Genomic DNA, 21511 nt, shown 5'->3' with positions numbered 1-21511 from the left:
TTATAAGAATCAAGTATGCCTACAATTAGTGTTGTAGACATAGACTTTATAATCTTTCAAAATCTTTCAAAATCCATGTCATGCTTTATGTAGGAAGTAAGAATGAATTTGCAAATGCAATAAAACTGTTGTAATTGTAGACATTGGATCTGGCAGTCTGTCATCTATAGATTAATGAGGGAAATGAAGCTTGCATTTTAAACTATTACCTAAAGTATACAGTAATTGTACAATTTAGGATTGTAGTATGAGGTATGATGGTATGAATTACTGCCAAAGTTGCACTTAAAAATGCTTCCATCCATATGTAAGTGGACGGTTCCACTTACAAGATTTGCCATACCTTCACTTATCATGTATTTAATCTGTGCTGATATTATAGTATTATTTTTCTCCTGATTTTTTTTTTCTCCCTGGAAAGTATAGCTAGCTAGAGGGGAAAAAAAAATTCCCTCTATTGGAACTGGTGCTACACTCAAAGGTGTAAGAAAACTTGAACTATTTTAGTTCTTAATCACAAACAAGAGGGAATGAAGCAACACAATAATGTACTTCTCTACTGAGTATATTCTGTACTCCACTCTGAGTAGCCATTTGGGAGATACCTTTTGCAAAACTAAATAAAATACCAAAATGCATGATTGTGCTTCTTATTATGTAAAAATCTTCAATGCAATAATCAAATCCAGTATTGCAGTTTTTATGTTCTTTGCCGGGCACTTTATGACTTAGTTTTACTTGGTAGTATTCTTGTAGGTATGATTTTCACAATTAAATCTTTCTTTAGCCCATTCTAGGCAGATGATATTTGAGCTTGATGTTAGATTTATAAGTGGGTTTCTCTTTTATTCTGTTGCAGAGAGTTTTGCCTGGAAGAACAAGAGATTATTGATATATTTCATTATTCTTCATCATGTACACTCGTTGCAGTTCTTGTTTACTGGCAGAAAGAGATAGACAGGGAGATATATTAAATATTGCTAAGAAACAAGAAATAAAGTTATGCAAGTCTGAGTGGCAGTTCCAAAAATAAATTTTGCACCAGTGGCATAAGAAAGCAATATATAAGCCATAATGTAAGAAGTCTGTGGTTGCTCAAGAGATTCTTTACTAGTAAATGTTTTCAATATTATTATTTCATGTGCAAGGTTTCTTTCATGCCAAAACTTTTTTTTGTCAAGATATATTAATAGGGAAGGCCATGGATGACTTAGAGTTGATGAGCCAAAGCCTTAAAATCTTTGTGTTGTCAACCTCAATTTGAACAACTTCTGTAGCATGGATGGTGGAGGGGGACAGAGAATTAAATCCAAGGTCTCCTAGGTCAGACCTGATTGAAATTTTATTGCGGGCAATCAGGAGAAATTGATGAACACAATATGTGAAGATAAACAGGAGAGACACAGCAAACGAGATCTTTCTCTAGATTATTTCTAACTGCTGAAATGCCTTAGTAGGCTCCAAGTCTGTCATAGCCCCCTGTTTCTTGTACCTTTGGAAATATTTGGGAAATTACATGGAGGAAAAAAGGAATTCTTGAAAGATTTCTTACTTCACACTGAAGTAAAGGAATCATTCCTCTGTTTCTGACAAATTCCTCAAAATTAAAAGTAAAGATTCTGTTTTAATGATGCCTCCACACAGGCTCTACTAACCTAAACCTCTTTAAATGGGTAATTTTTGAGCCTTAGTTGTACAGTGGTGATAATGGTTTCCTGCCTTCTTTCCTGAAACAAATTCCTGCATAGATAATGTTTCCATTATTTGTAAAATATAGATGATTTCAAAGAGTCTTATTCTAATATATGTAATGTGAAATTAAAATATCGATACATCCTGTGCTGATTTGGAGTGTTGCTTTTACCGTTCGTGAATTTCTGTGTGGTTTTTTTTTCTTTTTTTTTTTTTTTTTACAAAGTGGGGCATGGTCTTTGAATTACAGGGTTGTTTTTTTTTTGAACATAGTATGTACAGAATCCTACAAAGAACAAGGCTTATTCTTCCTATTGTTGTTATTGCTGTGCAAAAGCATGTAGAGATAATACTGTTCTGAAAATTTTTTTTATATAAAGACAATAGTTAATGGTTACTGAAAATAAGACTGTACAATGCGTGTTCCTAAATGTAATGGAGGCTGGCATATTTTCAGTGATCGGGTTTTATTTGGTTTGGTGCTTTTTTTATTTCATTTGCAGCATACCTAGAGTGAAAAGGAATAAAAGGATTTGGGAAGATGAGGAGGATAAAGAAATAAAGTAGAGGAGAAGGGAGGGAAAATAACATCTTGCCTCTCGCTGAGCTGAAGTCAATATGTAGTTGTGTTTTGCATTTGTGGCATCAAGAGACTTACTGATGAGAAGTGTAAGGTACCATTTGTGAGACTTCCGTGGTAACTTTCACATTTTCTGTAGTGGAAAGCACTCATTTTATTATGTAGTGCTGTGAATGCTGACTAACTGCTTTTCTTGAGCTAGAATGGGGCCTGAACAGATTGTGTCAGCAATATAAGGAGTGGTTTTGTAGGTAGAGCTAAAAATTAAGCATAGCCTTTCAATAATGTTTAAAGTATCTTCTTTTATATTTCAAGTTGTAGAAAGTAACACAACTTAAACATCCAAAGCGGTTTCCTTCTAGGTGGAACAGATTTACACTTAAAAAAAATGAATAGAAGAAAATTCTTTATAAGAAATGTTACAGCTGACTATTATGAACACTTGTTTTAAAAAAAGGTGGTTACCCTTAACCCTTTGAATAAAGTCATAATTGCTAGAGAACAAAATATCCTGAAATTTATTTCAATTAACAAGAAATGATCTCAAAGAAAAATTGATTCTTTTTTTCTGTGTATATAAGGCTCAATTGTTTCTGCATAATGAGGCTCAAGATATTTTTGGCTAATTTGAAGGATGCTTTTTCAGAATGTTTTCTCATCATAGATGTTATGGTTACATATTTTCCAAGTTCTACAAATACTAATAGTTAGAAGATAGATAAGAGGTCGCATTTTCTAAAGAATGGAAAGTACAGCAATTCTTTTTAGTAGTTGTGATTTTTTTTTTCTGAAGTTTCAGTAGATGCAATTTATGCAACTTTCTGTTATTCCATCTACTAAATAAAGGAAAAAAAATAGTCTGTTGTAGTAATATACCAATAAAAACTTTAATTTTACTCGGATTTGGGGTTTTTTTGGAATTTGAATATTTTAGTTTTGGTTTCTGTTAGTCTGTGTAAAACCTATCATAATGTCTTGTATTCAATTCTTCAGTTTAGTTACATAAAAAAATACCCTTCTAGCCTTAATTAATTTCTTGCCATTTCTGTTTTGTAAAATTTACATTTTATCTTGCAGTCTGAATAACATGCTGACTATTATTGACTTACTAGACAGTGTTGGTCAGAGAGGTGAAAATGGAGAAAATGGTATAATATCTATTGGTCACAAGATCAAATTACAAATGGCATTATTGTTTCTGTTCCCAAAGGCACTGAGGCGTGAATTGAAGGATAAAGAGCAAACCGTTCTCAATGCTGTGGACCAGGCACGAGTTTTCCTTGCTGACCAACCAATTGAGGGGCCTGAGGAACCAAGAAGGAGCCTGCATTCAAAAACAGGTCAGAAAATGTTCTCTTTTGGGAATGGGTAAAAGAAAAGAATAAGGCCTTACATGTCTCTAGTACATATTTTATATCCCTATTACTTGTTTAGACTTCAGAATTTTCCAAACCACATCCTGCTTGCTTTTATTTGGATGATTTAGCCCCCAAGTATTACTCTGCTTTGCAAGTACTCGTGTTTTAATGGAAGTAGAAAAATCTTTACTTCCTTTTCCAATTTTTGATTCAAAACACTTAAGTCATTGGTTCTTTTCTTTTTTCTTATCATGGTGACATGCAGTACCTTAAATGTAGTAAGAATAGTAGTTTAAGAATTCACATTCAAATGTCTATATGTCATTATTGCAGAGTTCTGCTTCACAAATAGAAACAAATGTATTTGGTGGTGCTTCTAATTAGAAACATATAGAATCAGATTTAGGAAGGCATTCATTACTGAATCTTAAAGACTTCACTGTTAGATGAATTATTACTAAGGAATAAACCACAGCTACCCCAGATATTTGCATGGTATTAGTTGAGATATATATCTAATTCAGAGACCAACGAGGAGGTGGTAATTTTCTTCCACCCTACACCAACAAAATAATATATAAGCTACGACATTACAGAAGTCTTACTTCTAGTAACACAAGAATAATTCTTGGAAAATGTGGTCATCTGCTTTTACAGAAATATTGGGTGCTATAAGATGTGAATAATTTACTATTCTGTATAATATAGAAACAGCTATGCTGTAATTTTATAAAGAGAGTTAGTTTTTTCTTCCCGTACGTCTTCCTATACATCTCCATAGCAAACTTCTAAGGTTTGTTCAGTGGAAACAATTAATCTTTCCTGTGCCCATACTTTGTGTTATTTCTATGAAAACTTTTATACAGTTTCTTCTTCCTAATTCAAATTTGTCATAAAGTTTGAATAGTGGGTGATTAAAACCTATGCGCAGCTTGCCTCTGTGATTAGTTCTGATATCGAGCTGCTGTAATGTATCTTTCTACCTCCTTTATAAAGTCTTGACTCCTTAAAGCATTCTTTGTGTCTTTACTTTCATATTTGTTTCTAACATCTAATATTTTTGTTGGTCTAAATCACAAGCAAGCTTGCAGTTGAAAAATAAAGACTGCTCAATTTATATCTACTCATTCATTCACACAAAAGTTTCAAGTCACAGACTCTCCTCTCAAAAGCCATAGAACCACCCAGCCCAAATGATGCTAATGCATGCAGTGTTACCAGAGTAAAATGTTCATATTCTGGCAGGGGTTGATATCAATGGTGTAGTGTTGACTGAGAGTGCAAAAGCAAGCTTTAGATGATTTACAGCATATATTTTTTGAATACAATCTGTTATGATTATTACTACTACTACTGCTACTATGTTGTTCTACACAGGTGTTAGTGATAACAGAATAATAGGGAATTTGATGGCCATAGTAAACTATGGAACAATAATGGCCAGGCAGATGGTCTGCAAGTGATGTACGAGAGTCTCTTGTCTAGTCAACATATTTGAAAATTAATCACATATGCTCAGACTGAGAAGCTTCATAGCTGTGCATTGAACATATTTTCCTCTTCCTTTTTTGTACTCAGCAGTTCCACAGTCTTACTTTTTTTGAGCACGTGGTGGGTTAGTCTTGGCTACCAGCCAAACTCCCACCCATCTACTCACTCAATTCCTTCGCCTCGGTGGAAGCAGAAGATAGGAAGACCAGAAGTGAGAAAGGTCATGGGTCAAGGTGGGGACAGATGCAGATCTCTTACAAACTACTGTTATAAGCCAGCAGGTTTAGATTTATTGTAATTTAAAATTAATTAATTACTGTTTCATTAGTGGGAAACAAAATGGCAAACACTAAAACGACAGCTTTTCTCCCTGCTTTCTCAGGCTCAACTTAACTCCTTTGTTCTTATCTCCTTCTCTCCTTGTTATGACACCAGGTCACACTCACCCTCTTCAACAAACCAATGAGTGGTGCGAGAGGGTGGGGAGATGGTGGGTCCATGGTCAGTCTAGTAGTTTCTCTCTGCTCCTTTCTTTTCACATCTTTTTTCTGCCCCAGCGTGGGCTCTGCATGGGGAGTATCTGCCCTGCCATGGAACTGCTCCTCCTCATCTGATCTTCGTGTTCCTTCTGCTCTTTCTCCTTTTTGTTCCCTCCTTTTTCTCCCTCTGTGATGTTTTCTGCTGTTTCTTAAATACACTTTCCCTGAGGTACCACCAGCATAGCTGAGAGCCTCAGCTGTGCCCTATGATAGATGATCTGCTCTTGACTGTCACCAGTATCGGGTGGCCTTCGCCTCTCCACACAGAGGCCCCTGTGCTGCCCCGGCTTGCCAGCAGTGAGTACCTGCACCCTGCACAGAGTGGTTTTGCACTTTCTGTAGCTTTATAGATTTCTAGGCCAAAATAAGTCTTTGAATCATCTGCTTTGATCTCTTATAAGCTGTTAAATTTCACCTAGGACTGAGTCTAGTAATTTTTTTCTGACAAGTAATGCCATCGATCTCCAAAAAGCCACAGCTTTAGATTTGAAGACATCCAGACACACAATTTTTCTTCTGATTAACCATTTTCAGTGAAGGCTGTGGGTGCAGGCTTATGTTTGCTTTGAAAATGTCTTTCCATTATTTTCTGTCAGCTCTCAATGTCTGGTATTCTCTGCACTAGATGAAAGTTAACCCATTAACTTCAGTGATATACACTTTGTGTTGCTAAAGAGAAAAGACTGTGGTTTTGGATTGTAAGCTGACAGCCTGTCTTTAAAAAAATATTGATAGGATGCCTTATGGTAACCCATTACTGTCTGTAATGTCCTCATTAATTTCAAATATATCATAAGAATGTAAAATTGAGTTATAAGCAAGCCTTGGTTTCTTCTTTCCCCTGCAGCCCTTAAGCTTTCTGTGTTGGCCTTCTACTCTGCCATGTAGTAACTGATACATTCAAACACAGTTCTTTGGCCTCCAAGAAGCTTCCTTCTACGTAATTTTATCTCCCATCAGTCTTTTCTTCCAATTTTGTTTTGCCTTGTTTCCACAGGGAGGCCTCATGGCAAAAAAAGAAAGCTTCTTGTTCTTCTTGCCTTTAAGCAGCTTCAGCATCGGAATGGAGCTGATTGATAAACCAGCAGGCCAACTGCTGAATCGTATAGATGGATAGGATAAGAAAATTGGAAGTGCTTCTATTTTTAGCTTGTCACTTGCCCGTGGTATAGGAGAAAACTCAGATCTAAAGAAGTTAATTATAATTCTCTATGGTATAGTTACAGTTGGCTTCTTAGATCTCTCTACTGTTAGTAAGGTTACAGGCCATGGGAAACACAAAGGCAAGTAGAAATAATGTCTTCTGTCCCCAGGGTTCTAGGAACTGATGATACGGCTTTGCTGAAATTCTGTCCTTAAAATTCTACTGATGCACTGAGGGAGTGGAGATAATTTTTTTCGGAGATAACATAAACTAACATCTTGGCAGATTACCACTACACTCATTCCCTCTGCAATAGTGAATGTTTCCAGGAATCTGCAGTATTGTTGAGGTACTTCAGTATCTTTTAGTTTTCTTATGGCAATCAGGTACCATGCTTTGAAAGCTGTTATTTGGTAGCAAAGGTTGTTGTGATAAGCATATAATTTAAAATTAAGTATTTACCATATGTTATCTCCTCTTCACTGAAAGTTTAGAAAGCCCCATAAATCATGTCTCTTCTTTAAGAGAAATATATTAATAGGTATCAGTGAAGTACATGGATATACTTTATTTAAACTCGTAGACACACAACGTATTTGCTTGTTTCAGGCATAAATAGAAGTCAAACTTCTTTGCTTCCTACCACTGTCACATTCAGATAAATTTTCTGCGGTAGTTTTTCCTCTTAGCATGGAAGATCTAACTAGAAATAATCAATTTACTCTTTTCTAATATATATAGCAGGCAAGATTTCTTTTCCCAGCTACTTGTGCCTGTCCACTAGCTATCACACACCACTGGAATAGTTTTTTTTGTTCTCTGCTGTGCAGCTGGGCTGGGTATGAAGTCTTGAGTGTGAAAATTAGAAATTGTGCACTGGAGGTCAGTGGAATCTTGCTCAGAAACTACTTACACTATTTCGAACGGTGCTGCCTGTTTTAGCTGGAGCTTGTTTACTTGTGACTTTTGATGTGACTTTTTACTTGTGACATTTAAGATGAGAGATATGTGTCATTACTCATGAGAGAATCTCAAACTAAGCATCTCTCCTTTTCAAGTAGATGTCTTGGTGACACTGCAAGTTTAGTCCACCTGGGTAAAGCCTTGAACTTCTTCCTGCAGAGTCTTGCATGGTTGCCTGCTCAGAGTCATATTAGGGAAGTTCAAGGAATTCGTTTCTTTTGGCTGTGTTGTGTGGAGTGCAAATTTAAAGGAGTTTTAAGCCTGAATTTTTAACAGCTCAGTATTGGAAACAGGATGGCCTGAGGCCATAGTGGTTTATTTGGTTTTGGTGGGTTTTTTGGGTTTTTTTTGTTTGGTTTTTTTAACCTATGAGAATCTTGGGATATAAGCAGATTTATATTAATTCTTGACCTGTATGCTATATTATGGCCTGATTTTAGCTGAAACACAGGATGCTTCCCAGGTGGAAGCCATCTTCTTAAGTTTTGACTGTTACCTTGTTTTAAAGACTCCAGAAACCAGTACAGCTTTGTTGGCAAGAGAATTTTCAATTATGCTACTAGCAACATAGAAGAGTGATAGATGTCAAAGGTTAGGACCTTGTTTGAAAGAAAATTCCTTTCTTGCAGTCTAGTGCAAACATAGCTCAAAAACATTGTAAATGAGGCTTAAGAAAGTGAGTTGGAAGTCTCAGAATATTAAACAAGAAAGTATGTAGTAGAGAAAACAGGTTGAAGAAACTTTCTTAGAAGATTCAAAAAAGTTCAGAATATGGATTTTTATTTTTTTTTTAAAGTCCTGTGGTGTTTTTATAGGATGCCATCAAGTCAGAGCCCTGTTTTTTTGTGGTGCCTGACTTGCCTTTATTTCCTGGCTTTTTTTTGTATTGTTTTGGAATAAAATAGTTGCCTTTGTTTTGCTTTGAAATGTATGTCTGTCTTCTGCAGCCTTGCTGAGGAGCTACCTGCCATATGTGCTGTGCCAGAAAAAAAATTTATTGATCTTTGCAAGAAATAAAAAGCCTGTTACAACCTGCAGTCATAGTGCTTTGGAAAGAAACATAGCATTAATTTGATGCTTACCTAGAGTAACCAGGATACAGTAGTGATAGCCTTCTCTCCACTAGTACTCTCTGTTCTACGGGAACTGGAACAAGACATAGTAGCTTGATGATGCTATAACAGTACTGTTATATCTGGATTTTTCTGGCTATGTGGCAGGAGCAGACTAAAACTGAATTCATTCCTGGTTTAGGTTCCTGGAGCAATGCAAACTTTAGGCTTCCACTGTGCAAAAGTATTGTTCTCATTTGTCTTTATCTGGAGCCCGTACTCTGGGCTCTTGCCAGAAGTATTCATCATACATGAGGTTAACAGCTTTCATTTTCCGTGCTTTTGCAGTTCTGTCATCTGCAGACCACAGGTAATTTGTCTTTTATCCTGCAGAGGCTTTCTTGCTTCACTCTAATTATATTTCTTTGGTTTGAAGAACTTTCAGTTTTGATAGAAGAAAACCTAAATTGGTAACATGAAAATGGTTGTGCTTTTTCCTTGCTTTAACTACATATACAGTAGATATTTGAAGAGGAGGAAAAGGTGACATACAGGATTATGCTTGCATGGCTGGGTGCTTGAGGTCTGACTAATTGCTGTGTTTCCAAATTATTCAGTTGCTGCTTATTCTTTAAACTTCCTATTCCCAGCCCACTAAGTTTTCTATCCAGATTGTTAGAAACCCAGAGAATGCTTTCACTGGAGTGATGCTAAAGAACTTATTCATGCAATGATAGCAATGCTTTTGATTCTGTCAAACTCTTTGGAGTCTGATAGTGTGCCTTTGTGTCTGTTCAAATAATAGGAGTGTTCATGATGATTTAAGTGCTGTGTCACTCATTGTTTTTTCTATAGCAAAGATTGATTGAACCAAGGAAGAGACCACGTTTGGCATAATGGGCAAGGGGCGGGGCATGATGACAGCTCCAGTTCTGGTGTATTTTACTAAGAATATATTAAAAGTGTAAGGAAATTAATGTAATTCTGGTAAGATGAAGAGGGATAAGTTCAAATCCACATAATGAAGATCAAGCAAAGTTCTTTAGAATCAGAACTGCAGGAGCTAAGGATAGTTTGAGATCTAAAAAGTTCTTAAGCAAGAAGAGATTTTCTCCATTGACGAGTTTCTTGGATGAGTATTCTGGGGAAGCACATAAGGCAGCTATATGCTGTAAAATTTAGGCTTGAAAGTTTTCCTTCCATGTCACTGTCTCTGCTAGAGACACAGAAAAGCCATTGGTGTCTTCATTGTGTTGCAGTTTAGCCTGTAGTTGGCAGCTTAACAGACAGTGCACAGCCGCATTCTCACCTCTCGCTAGCCAGTGGGATGGAGAAGAAAATCAGAAAAGGAAAGGGAAACTCGTGGATTGAAATAAAAACAGTTTTAATAGAACAATGAAAGAAGATGCAGTAGTATTAATAGATTTTTGTGAGTGCAGTGACAGCAGTGAGTGGAGAGATCACAGCAAAAGCAGCGATAGCAGAATGCAGAACAGAGAATTTGGAACTTTGATTACCTGTCAGCCCCACTCCCTACCCCCGTGTCCAAATTCCTGGTTTTTATAATAAGCTTTATGATGTTATGGTATGTATTATTCTGTTAACCAGTTCGTTAGCTGTCCTGGCTCTGCACCTGTACATTACCAAAACATGGGAAACACGTTAGCAACAACTAAAAACATCTGTGTATTCTCCACATTCTTCTCATACGAACTCTTAACAACCAGCAACTGCTGGGAAGTAAATTACTTCTATCCCAGCTGAGCATAAACATTACCTGGTAACAACTAAAACAAGAGGTGTTATCAACATTATTTTCACACTAACTCTAAAACACAGAATGTATTGGGATGAAAAGTCTAACCCAGCTGAAACCAGGACATATTTCTTTTGTTTGTGGCAAAATATGCTTGTTAAAATCAAGTTTTTTCCACTACAGAAGCAGACTACTTTTTACTGCTCCTTCTCCATGACTGCTGGGTCATTTAATATCTTTCCTCTCTGGTAAACAGGTGGTCCAGTGAATATAGGCTTTTCTTGAGTTCTGAGCAGCTGTTGAAGTGGCAATAGAGTAAGAGGGACCATTCAAAAAGAAAAAAAAAAGGAGAGGGGAAGGGGAAAAAAAAAAGCTGATCATTGAGAAGGCTATATTAAGCTGGGACAAAAACTCACCACCCACTGTGTAGTGTTTTTTTAATAGCAAAAAGAAACTGTCTACCAGTATATGTAATGAACAGACTGGTGAAACAAATTCCAAACTCATAGAAGAAATTTCTCACTTTTAAGACATGTTTTTTTTTAGGATTTACAATTCTATGCTCTGCTGCCAGTATCTGGGAGAATGTGTTACCTGCTTAGAAGAAAAGTGTTGTTCATTAGTAAAGTTGAATTTTCGTGATGGAAAACATGAACTTATAAAGATGTATTTCTCTGTTAAATGAATAAATACTGAATGTTTTTATAGCTCAAAAAACGTAGAATTTTTTTATATAGGGCAAGTTTACAAGCACTACCAGGGATTTTGTAAAATAAAGCAGTCTTGCAATGAATTAATATTTTTCAAATAAAATATATGGCAGATACCCTTGCACAATGACAAGGATTTGACAAGTGGTCCTAAAATATATTTAGTTTCAGTTGGGATACTTGTTATCACACCAGTCAACCTGGAATTCCTTCCCAAAATATGTGTCTAGTCTGTCATAAGTAAAGCTGCCTTGTTTTAACTGACCAAAGTCAAGGTGTTGTTCCCCTCATCTGTTCCCATTTATTGCTACAGCCTCTTTATTTCTTCTGCTGGAGCAAGAAACGCTCATTGAAACTGTTGGGTCAGTACCTTTACAGACAACCAAAAAGTTTTGCAAGATTTTCAGCTCTTACTAAAGCTTCAGCATGTTCCTTGCCAAGTGACTGATCATTTTAAATGACCTGCTAATTACTCTAGTTTAAAACTGTTAAGCCTTTCCAACTTTCTACTCTTTTATTCAGGTTTGGTAGGTTTTGGCTCTGATAACTGGTAAAGGATGATGCAAGCAGATGAAGTTGGACAAAAAGGGCAGATTTCATCTTTGTGTGTATGTAACTTCTGCTTAGACCAGTTTCTGCGTATGTCCCAGACTTGATCTTGGAGGTCTTTTCCAACCTTAACGATTCTGTGTTTCTATGCTAACAAAGAAGGCTTCCTGCACTGTTTGCAATTTTCTGTCTCCTTTCAATGAAGCTCAGTATTCCCTTTTCTTGTGCAAAATATTCCAACTTCAGGTGCTCCCTGAATCCTCATTTAAAGTTCTTCAGTTTTTATTCCTGAGACCTGGCTGTCCTCAACGTATAGTTGTAAAATAGAATATCATAGGATACCTCTGCCTTTGATGTTGAGGTATATATTTTTACTGAACTCAGCCACTAGGTGCAGTTGTCCTGCATGCTGCAGTTTAGCCTGGCTTTTAGATTACACCCTCTGTGACCAAGGGTCTGTGAACAGAATGTTCTTTTTCATTCACGAATGGTATATTATTATTCTTAAGGGTGAATAATTCTAAAAGTATTTCCAGTAGCAACTTCTTGGGTATCTTTACATAAGCATCTTGTCGCTGTTGCTTTTGTTTAAAACACAGGGTTTATCTGAAAGGATTTTTTGCTTAGAATTTAGGTTTTATTTCTTTCCCCTTTTCTAAAATCTGTTTCAAGCCTTGGTGTAAAGATCATCCCAGAACTGTGTTGTCATATGATGTAGTTTATTCTACTGTGAATTTCTGGAATTCCACAGACAAGGTACCATTTCTCACAACCTATCTTTGGTCTTCATCTTTATTCTGATCTGTCACTGTAGCAAATTGCGGGTTACTGCCATGTCTCTATATCCCAGAGCTACATATCTAATTTATATCCCTTCACATCTAGTTAAGCATTGCAGGTTTTTGCAACAATTGTTCCTTGCCAAATTCATTTTCTCAGATACCCTCTTGCCATTGTGCTGTCCCCAAGCCTGGCTAGCCACTGTCTTTGCAGGCAGAGTGCACATAAGCAGTGCTCTCATGTGATATCTTATGTCACCCAGCAAGTCACTCAAGTATTTTGGTAAGCTCAAAATTTCTTTTGTCACTCTCTGCTCCACTCAAGTGTCTCTCTTTTTATAAAACAGCTTTTCAAAAAGAAGTCAAAATATGCTTTGCAACCTGCAGCCTAGGTATTTGTCCTCCTTTGGTGGTGATGTGTCTTGTTGATTGTCCTTGTCTCATTCTTGTTTGATTACCGTTGATGGTGCTTTTTTCTCTTACACAACCATTTCTTATCTAGTTGCCTTGTGCTTTTGGGCAATACTTCATCATTTGGCAACATCCTCTCCCTCATACACGCTTTTCTAATATTTGTAGTCTAGCATTTATCAAATATGATATGGGCTAATAAGATTTTACAAAACTGACAAACATGGTGCTTTCATCTTCACATGATTGTGTATAATTTATTAATAGGAATCACTTTAATTTTTAATCACAAGAATACTGTGATAAACTTCTTCCACGGGCTTTATGTAGGAGTTAATAGGAGGCCAGTTGGCTTAGTTTCAGAGTATGACATATCTCTTACCCCTTCTTTTGTTCTTTCCTTTCTGCTCTATATTGTGTTTCCTCTGCTCACTATGCCTGCAGAAACTGCAGGTTGTTATGAAGAAGGAGACTCCTCTGAGACTGGTTTTGTTTGTCATTATGGAAGCAACTCTTTCCTGGTGAAGGAAGCTATCTATCCATGACTGTTTTCAGCAGGACCCCTCTGAGCGGTAGCAGCAGGATCTGCTGGGGTTGTGTTAGGGTTTTCTTTTTAGCTTTCTGACTGTCTGGGTCTTGCTCAATCCCAAATTGAAGACCCAGGAAAGGCAGTGTGTTCTTTTATTGATTGACCACCCGACTGGTTTGCGGAAATAATCTGTTGTGGAGAAGTGATGTAGCACCAGCTGCCTCAGTTCTTGTTGTCAAAGAAAGCTGAAACATATCCATGGTGTGGAGTTCTGTCTGATGACTTCCAGACTTACGAGAGACGAGGGATTTATAAATAAGCAATTTGCTAATATAATCAGTATCATCTCCTGTGACTATGTCCTGAGGTTGTGTGTGTACCCCCTTTGGCTATGCTTATTCAGTGGCAGCTGGTCTTTCCTAACATGAATGGGATTTCCATGGTTGCTAGGTTGATGGAATTTAGACGTGAGCCTGAAATTTGTGAGGAATAGTTCACCCTAAGCCTGGCTCTTTTTCAGTCAACAGGTTGATTGAACGCTTCTAGATTTCCAAAACGTCTTTAAACCAGCCTTCTAGGGCTATGGTTTTAACACAGAAAAATGGATGTAGAGCTGCAGAACTACTTACTATGTGGTACTATGTACACCCTGAGTTTTGCTAGCAAATAGAAATGGAAGAGATGTCCTGGGGGTAGAGTGAGACATGGTGGTAAGTGATCCAGGAGCAAAACACTGTTCTTCTTTTTACATTAAAGGGACCTAGATTCTCTGTTGCAGTTTCAAGTTGGGAAGAATAATCTTTTTTATTTCCCTTTCCTGTGCCTCCCATAATAACAAATTAGCAGTAAGCTGGTTTTGGCTTTTTGGTTTTTTTTGATGATGTCTTAATACATGAAAGTCAGGAATAGTTTTCTGTCTTCTGATCAAGCTTTATTTTTGTCATCAGGAGTGATTTAAGGTTTATTTCACTTATAGCAAGATGGACTTTCTTCTGCTATGTACCTGCTGAAATAAATCACCAGCTGACCCAAATGAAGACTTAATATCTTGAGTGTGTAACTCAGAAGCGCCCTCTGTTTAACTAGACATGAATAACAGCAAAAAAAAAAACCCCAGGAGTGTAACTTTTCTTTCCCTCTGCAGAGTTGACCCCTGAGGAGAAAGCCATGAGGATCGCCAAAGCTATGCGTAAGCAGTCATCAGAGGTAAAAGAGAAATGGGAGAACCTAAATGCCAGTGCCAATAGCTGGCAAAAGCAAGTGGAGAAAGCATTAGAAAAACTGAAAGACTTGCAGTGTGCCATGGATGACCTTGATGCTGACTTGAAGGAAGCTGAAAATGTGAGGAATGGCTGGAAACCTGTGGGAGACTTGGTCATAGATTCTTTACCAGATCACATGGAGAAAACTACAGTAAGTGCAGAACTCCTGGGAATTATTTAGCCTGTGAGAGTCAGACTCCTCCATTCCTCTACTCCTAGTTGGGTTAGATATGTATACATTGTATTCTTAAATTCTAATGTACAGTTTGAAGTGCTTTATAAAGACTAGATCTGTGGTCTCAAAGTATAGTACAACATTCCGTGGGTCAGCAGTGATTGCATAAGTGTGTGTATCGGCAAGCTACAGATGCATATGACGTATAGCATTCATTAAATGAATAAAATTGTGTTATAGGATTTAAATATTTTCCTCCTTAAAAATTCTGTCTAAACCATAGTTAGGCCATGGATGTGTTTGGAGCTCTGCCCAGGCACTGGAGTATGAGTGAGGTGAGTCAGTTATCCTGCTGGCAAGTGGCATTAGGCTCCCCTCCTTTTTGTAGTGGTGAGCTCTCAGATCTGTTTGGCCATCATATATAGCTTTCTTCTTAGAAAAACATTCCGAGGCCTTTTAATCATACAGAAGTATATACACAATTTTATTTTCCTTAACTTTGACAGACTTCACACATCTATTGTCTATTTTAGCTTGTATTAGTGAAAATTTTTATTTGCTTTTAATTTAGCCTGGCTTCTCTTCAGGGTTATTTCAAAGTGAAAAACACATGCTACTATATAATGTTCTCTTGGGCATACTAGTTCTTGCAGGCAGAGTTCCAGGCCAATCATGCAGGGCTCTGCACCTCAAGACGTGGCTGCTCATGATAGGTAATAATTGTTTCCTGCTTAGCTTCACTGGTTGGGTAGGGACCCAGCCATGCAGAGCTCCCCAAAGAAGTAATACCTTTTGATAACAAACATTATCCAGGAGAGCTGAATGGAAACAGCGCAGTGTTTGGGAGAATGCCTGGATTTCTCAGAGATTCCAGGAGAACATATGGGTACACATGTGTAGATAGAGGAAATTGCTGTTTCAGGCAAATCTAGCACTTATCACCAAGCTTCTGTTTTGCAAACACAACTTTTAAGGTTTTAAGCTCAAGAATGAATCTGACAAGACATTAGAGGACCCTGGGGTCATGTACCTGGCACTGTCTGCATCATTGGATGCCAGTATTAGAAGAATCAAGGCCCACAGGCAGCAACCAGTTTTCTGCAAATGCTCTCTCCATGTATACACAGCCTGTGGGCTCATGAAGTTAACACAGGAATGCATTATCTAGCATATGTTGATATAAGCATCCTCATTCTCCAAATTTTGTTGTTACTTTCAATTTTAATGGAATCAAAATCTTTTTCTTTTTTTAAACAAAGGCAGTCAAAGCTTATATCCAGACTGCTGTCAATTTGAAGTGAACAATCCATCTCCTCCCTTATTACATTTTAATATAGATACTAAAGCAAGCAGTAAGATACTGATGCTGGATAGATCTTTGTTCTCTTGTTAAAAAGTGATTTGTCATATCTTGATGGCTTTTTCTGTAAAGCAAAGCAAAGTCTTAGATTTTCCATTGCCATGGAAAACCTGAAACATCTGCTGAAGTAGTAGGGGCCTACTGCCTGTCTAGAAGCCAAACCTTTCTTTCTTGCCAGTAGTTTCCTTCTGCTGCTGGGCCTGATGAGAGAGATTTTGAAGGATTTGTTTCATGGTGTTTAATCAAACCTTTTATAGGATTGAACAATTAACTGCTCACAGCAAGAAAGAAATTTGATGCATCTTTTCAACTGTAACTAAAACTTGTGTCAATTTTGTCTTAATACTGTATTTAGTTCCATTTGATTCAATAAACCTTGTTCTTTCTAATCATTATAGTAGTTTAACTCTAGAGTTCTAATCAGGTAAAACGTTGTACTGCTTTTCCTTAGAAGATCTGTTCCTTCATGCTTTGCTAATTCAGTAATAGTTTTTTAAATTGGATTTTTGTCAGCTGCTTAATACAGGAAAACTGTAGTTACCAAACATTTTTTTCTTAAGACCACTTGACAGGCTGTATACTGTTTAAAGCTTCTGATAGAGCATTGCGTGTTTCTTTTTGGAAAGAAAACCTCTAAAGCCATATGGCAGCACTGAAAACCTTATTTAAATTGTTTCAGAGGCACAACTGGGATGTGGGCTTTTGGGTAAATTTCATATTGCTTTTCTCTAAGGATGGATATGAAGGAGTCAATATGAATATTGAAGTCAGTGAACATTCTTTGCTGCAGAACGGAATTGTGTATAGTTGTTTAGCATAAGCTGTCACATCTAGCAAGTCAGCACTATGTTGACTTTATGGTGGCTTTTGTGCTGCTCGGATGTCTGTTGAACATAAATGTATACTTCTTACTCTTTTAGGCTTTTAGAGAAGAAATTGCTCCCATCAACTTGAAAGTTAAAACAGTGAATGATTTGTCCAGTCAGCTGTCTCCACTTGACCTTTATCCGTCATTAAAGATGTCTCGTCAACTGGATGATCTTAATATGCGGTGGAAACTTTTACAGGTATTCTTCTGAATGTGTACAGAGGTCAGGGGGAGGATGCATCTCACTTTCTTCTCTTACCTTAAAAGATGCATTATTGTCTTGTGTTCATTATTTCTGTCTTTAAGTGGTTCTTTTAGTGGTACCAAAGCGACAAAAGGGGTTGTCTTTCCTTCTGTGATTTGACCAAAGACTTTTCCTTTCAAGCTGTCTCAGCTGTTTGCACACTCAGGAGACTGCATTAATCTCTGGAGACTTGTGGGAACCATTGCTGCATGCTTTTTTGTATTTTTACTGCATAAATCATTTTTACTGAAAACTGATGTACATATTTCTGTTGCACTTCCAGCTCCTGTGAAAACTGTTTTATTTTGGCTTTGAATGTTCAGTTTCTGCAGGGAATTTAAGTTAGTGGCTTAGGTATTAGTAGAGCTATAACAAGATGTGAGCAATAGCACATTTAGCATTATACAACAGAAGTAGGTATGCTGTGAGAGACATTCATATTGCTTAGTTACGATCATTGTGCTTAAATTGTCTAAGAAAGGTAAATCAATGTGCCTGATTACAGTTTAAGCTCATGCAGTTTCACAGTGAATGGTTTAATGAAGTTTCTTACATCAGTTAAAGTTAATTTATACCTTTTTGCACTTTCTTGCTCTCTCTTTTTTGCTATTTATTTCTTTACCTGGTTTCTCAGTGATATTAAGTGTCTGAAAAAAATGAGGGAAGCATGGAGCATCTGTTGCCTGTCTAGATAAGGGCAGTGGAACCGGATGTTCAAAACCTCATCAGCTTCTAGACTAGTAGTTTTGAATCAGTTGTGCCTGAGAGGCAGAACTATTAATGTAACTTTCCCTCTCCTAATGTAATTTAGTAGTGTGTTTTGGGGTTGTGGGTGTGTGGTGTTGCTTGGTTGGGCATTTTTCATGTCCTCTCAAATTGTGTTAATTAAGCAGCCAAACTGCTGCTGTGTGTGCTAGTGCAGTTTCAGTTAATAACTGCAGAGGAGTCATATCAGCTAGTGAACTGATATCTTCCAAAGTGGTTCTGTGCTGGAGAGGCAGCGGTGAGATCAATGCACTCAAACTGATACCTGCTGACTTTGGAAGTTTTGGCCACAGAAAGGTTGGGAGGACATCAGAAACTTCAGCAGTCAGCTATGGTCACCATGAAACTACTATTGTTTGTTATTGATCTACAATGCTTGCATGAGAACACTGCAAGATATGAAAATTACTTTTGTCAGGCAAATGAAAGGAAAAAAGTAGCCTTGAATAGCTGGATGCCAAATAAGTGCTATGACATATGACAGCTTACATTTATTTAAATAAAAATTAATGCAAACAAGTGTTTTTATTATCGTGGCCCTGGTGTTACATGTTGTGTATGTGTGTTTATATGTAGGTGTCTGTAGAGGACCGTCTTAAACAGTTACAGGAGGCACACCAAGATTTTGGGCCTACATCACAGCACTTTCTGTCCAGTAAGTCCTTTGAATTAGTAGATGTGTGTGAGATGTGACTTTCTCAAACACTGACTGCTCTTTACTCAAGTTTCCCTATGGCTTGAAGAACAGGAAGTTCCTCTTCAATGTTGCTTTCTACCTCGTTGTTTTTGTAGGAGTGTTTCATCTTCATAACTCCACTGACATTCTCGCTATCATGCTTCTCTTGGGGATCACAGCAATATCTTGCTGTTATGGCTGCATCCCTGGTTGGTTTATCCTTTGTCTTCTGTTTACTCTAAGGTCTGACCTGTGGCTGTTCCAGAATCTTTGTGTTTGTGACCATATCTTCTTATTCCCTGATACCTCTTTCCTCAGTTTCCTTTCACTTCCACACTTGCTGGGATGACACAAAGGAAGAGCTGCCATGATGTTTTTGGTTTTTTTAATTAAAGGCTTCATGTCATACATTCCTGGAACTTCACATATAGAGGTGGGGAAAGCAAACCTGTATCACTTCCTCTTGAGATCCATGCTTGCATCTTTTTCTGTTTAGTGAAAGTTTTAGAGACGTAAGCCTACAATGTCCCATATCCTAAGGGGGCAAAAGCAGATGCTTTTACTCCCTTGTTCTCGCTTGACTTATTCAGTACAGATAGATAGGTTGTGATCTCAAGATCCATGTTTATTTTTTGGCGTTCTACCTTCTGTTCCATCATCAGAGCTCATGCTACAAAATGTTAGTTCAATCAGCTTTCTCCTTTTTAACCGAGGGTCTCAATAATAGAGATAAAATTATTGCCGGATTTTAGAAGTGAACATAAAAATGAGCTGCTCTGTCCCAGAGATTCTCGAGTGCTCTGTGTCACTGTATAGCTAAAAAGATAATATAATTTAAAATAACAAATAAACCTTGATTTTTTCTTGAGTTATGTGATGTCTATGTTCTTATTTTAAATTGATGACTAGTTTTTTAGTAAACATCACGATAAACAAGATGCAGTGTATTTAAAATATTACAACTGTTGTGCAAAATAACAATTCCTGGAACCACTTTGTCCTTCTTTTAAACTGACAGAACAAACAAACAAACATTGTTTTTATTTATTTTATTTTTTCCCCACAATATGATTTTGTTGTTGTTGTTTGGTTGGGGTTTTTTTTTGTTTCTGTTTTTGGTTTGTTTTTTTTAAACCCATTTGAAGTATTTTACTATGTAAAAGTAGTCAGACAAATCTGTGTAATTAAAACAGATTAGGATGCAACGTAGAGAAGATGCAGTTTCTCCTGCTGTAGCTGGTTTGAGAAGTTCCTGACTTCACTCCTGTGTCACTGTTAAAGTGGTTCCCCTCTCCTCACTTGGACCAATGCAAATGTTCAAATGACTGATCTGGAAACAAACAAACGAATATCAGTGAAAGAGCCCACATGTAAAACAAAGCAGCCTGCCAGGCAGGGTTGGCTGCTTTTGTTTTCCTGGACCTGGATAGTTTCATTGATTTGGCTTACAGCATGCAACAACAAATGCATTCACAAGGCTGAGTGGTGAACTGGCTATGTTGCTGGATAAAACATTCATAATTATGTCCAAAGAGACTATGTGGTGCCTTATCAGCATGCCTCAGCCTTGCTTAGGGCATCTTCTCCAGACTTAAGGGTACATTTAGTTTACATTACATACAAAAGTCAAGAAGGGAAATTTTCCACAGTGCATGTTGGTTGATACTACAGAGAGCTATAGCCAAATACCGCAGTACTGCAAAGCCAAACAACACGCAGTTATCCATTTAATTTTTTTGTTATAAACAAACAACCTCATTCTTAACATGAACTACAGCAAAAACTCCTTAAAAAAAAAACTGTTTTAAGAGCTTGAACCAGAAGGAGTTACAGAACTTAATACCTATAACTTCCTATATAAAGTTTGTTAAATGAAAATCAAGGATAGTGACTTCAAAAAGAAAGTAATAAAAAAATCATTAAATCAGGGAAAATGAAGGTTTTATCATGACAGGTTGAAATAGTATGTATTCTAAATCAAATTTTTCAAACCTTTTTAGCAGCCATAAATGACTTCTAACTGTGACGCACAAGTAGAGTAGTAGCCTGAATAAAATAACCTCGGAATCCTAAAACTGGCTTTGATATGTATGTCTCATGCAAACTTTATCTCCAAAATTGCACTTCTGAATTAGAGAGGAAGTTATCTACTCTCATTTGACAGCAGCTGTTTTAAATTTACCTCGCTTACCTGTTACTCTTCCTCCAAATCCTAGCAAAAGCCCATAGCCTGTTATCACAATATTTTCAACTGACTACCTCCCAGTTGTCATTTAATCAGGAATTTGTGCTAGCAAAACATCCATTTCTGCCTGTTCATCAGATTCATAGAGTCGTAGAATAACCCAGGTTTGAAGGGACCTCAAAAGATCATCTGGTCCAGGCTTTAATGGGAAAAGGAGCCTAGGTGAGATTATCTAACACCCTGATTCCAGGCCCCTTAATCCAGTGATTTCACCTCTGCAGTGGCTAGCAATGTTTCTCTACTAAAAAGACACAGTGCAGCATTTAATTGTGCTGTTGGAGTTCTGAAAACATCAATTACATGGATTCATCCAGACTATCACTAAGAAAGTACTTCAGAATATTTTTGAAGGCTAGTAAACAG

General features: G+C 37.2%; 1 protein-coding gene across 7 annotated transcripts in view; it reads left to right on the top strand.

Moving 5' to 3' along the window:
* Nucleotides 1-21511, top strand: part of UTRN (utrophin) — a 366380-nt gene that overhangs the window by 274331 nt on the left and 70538 nt on the right. For all 7 annotated transcript variants that reach the window (XM_069852165.1, XM_069852164.1, XM_069852167.1 and 4 more), the window contains 4 exons: nucleotides 3483-3612; nucleotides 14698-14966; nucleotides 17271-17417; nucleotides 18804-18882. In XM_069852165.1, coding sequence (XP_069708266.1) covers nucleotides 3483-3612; nucleotides 14698-14966; nucleotides 17271-17417; nucleotides 18804-18882 — 625 coding nt within the window. The remainder of the gene's footprint in view (nucleotides 1-3482; nucleotides 3613-14697; nucleotides 14967-17270; nucleotides 17418-18803; nucleotides 18883-21511) is intronic.

The sequence above is a fragment of the Phaenicophaeus curvirostris genome, chromosome 2 (genome assembly GCF_032191515.1).
Source record: "Phaenicophaeus curvirostris isolate KB17595 chromosome 2, BPBGC_Pcur_1.0, whole genome shotgun sequence".
NCBI classification, from domain to species: domain Eukaryota; kingdom Metazoa; phylum Chordata; class Aves; order Cuculiformes; family Cuculidae; genus Phaenicophaeus; species Phaenicophaeus curvirostris.
Note: the sequence above shows the minus strand (reverse complement) of the source record. Positions and strands in the feature narration are given on the sequence as shown.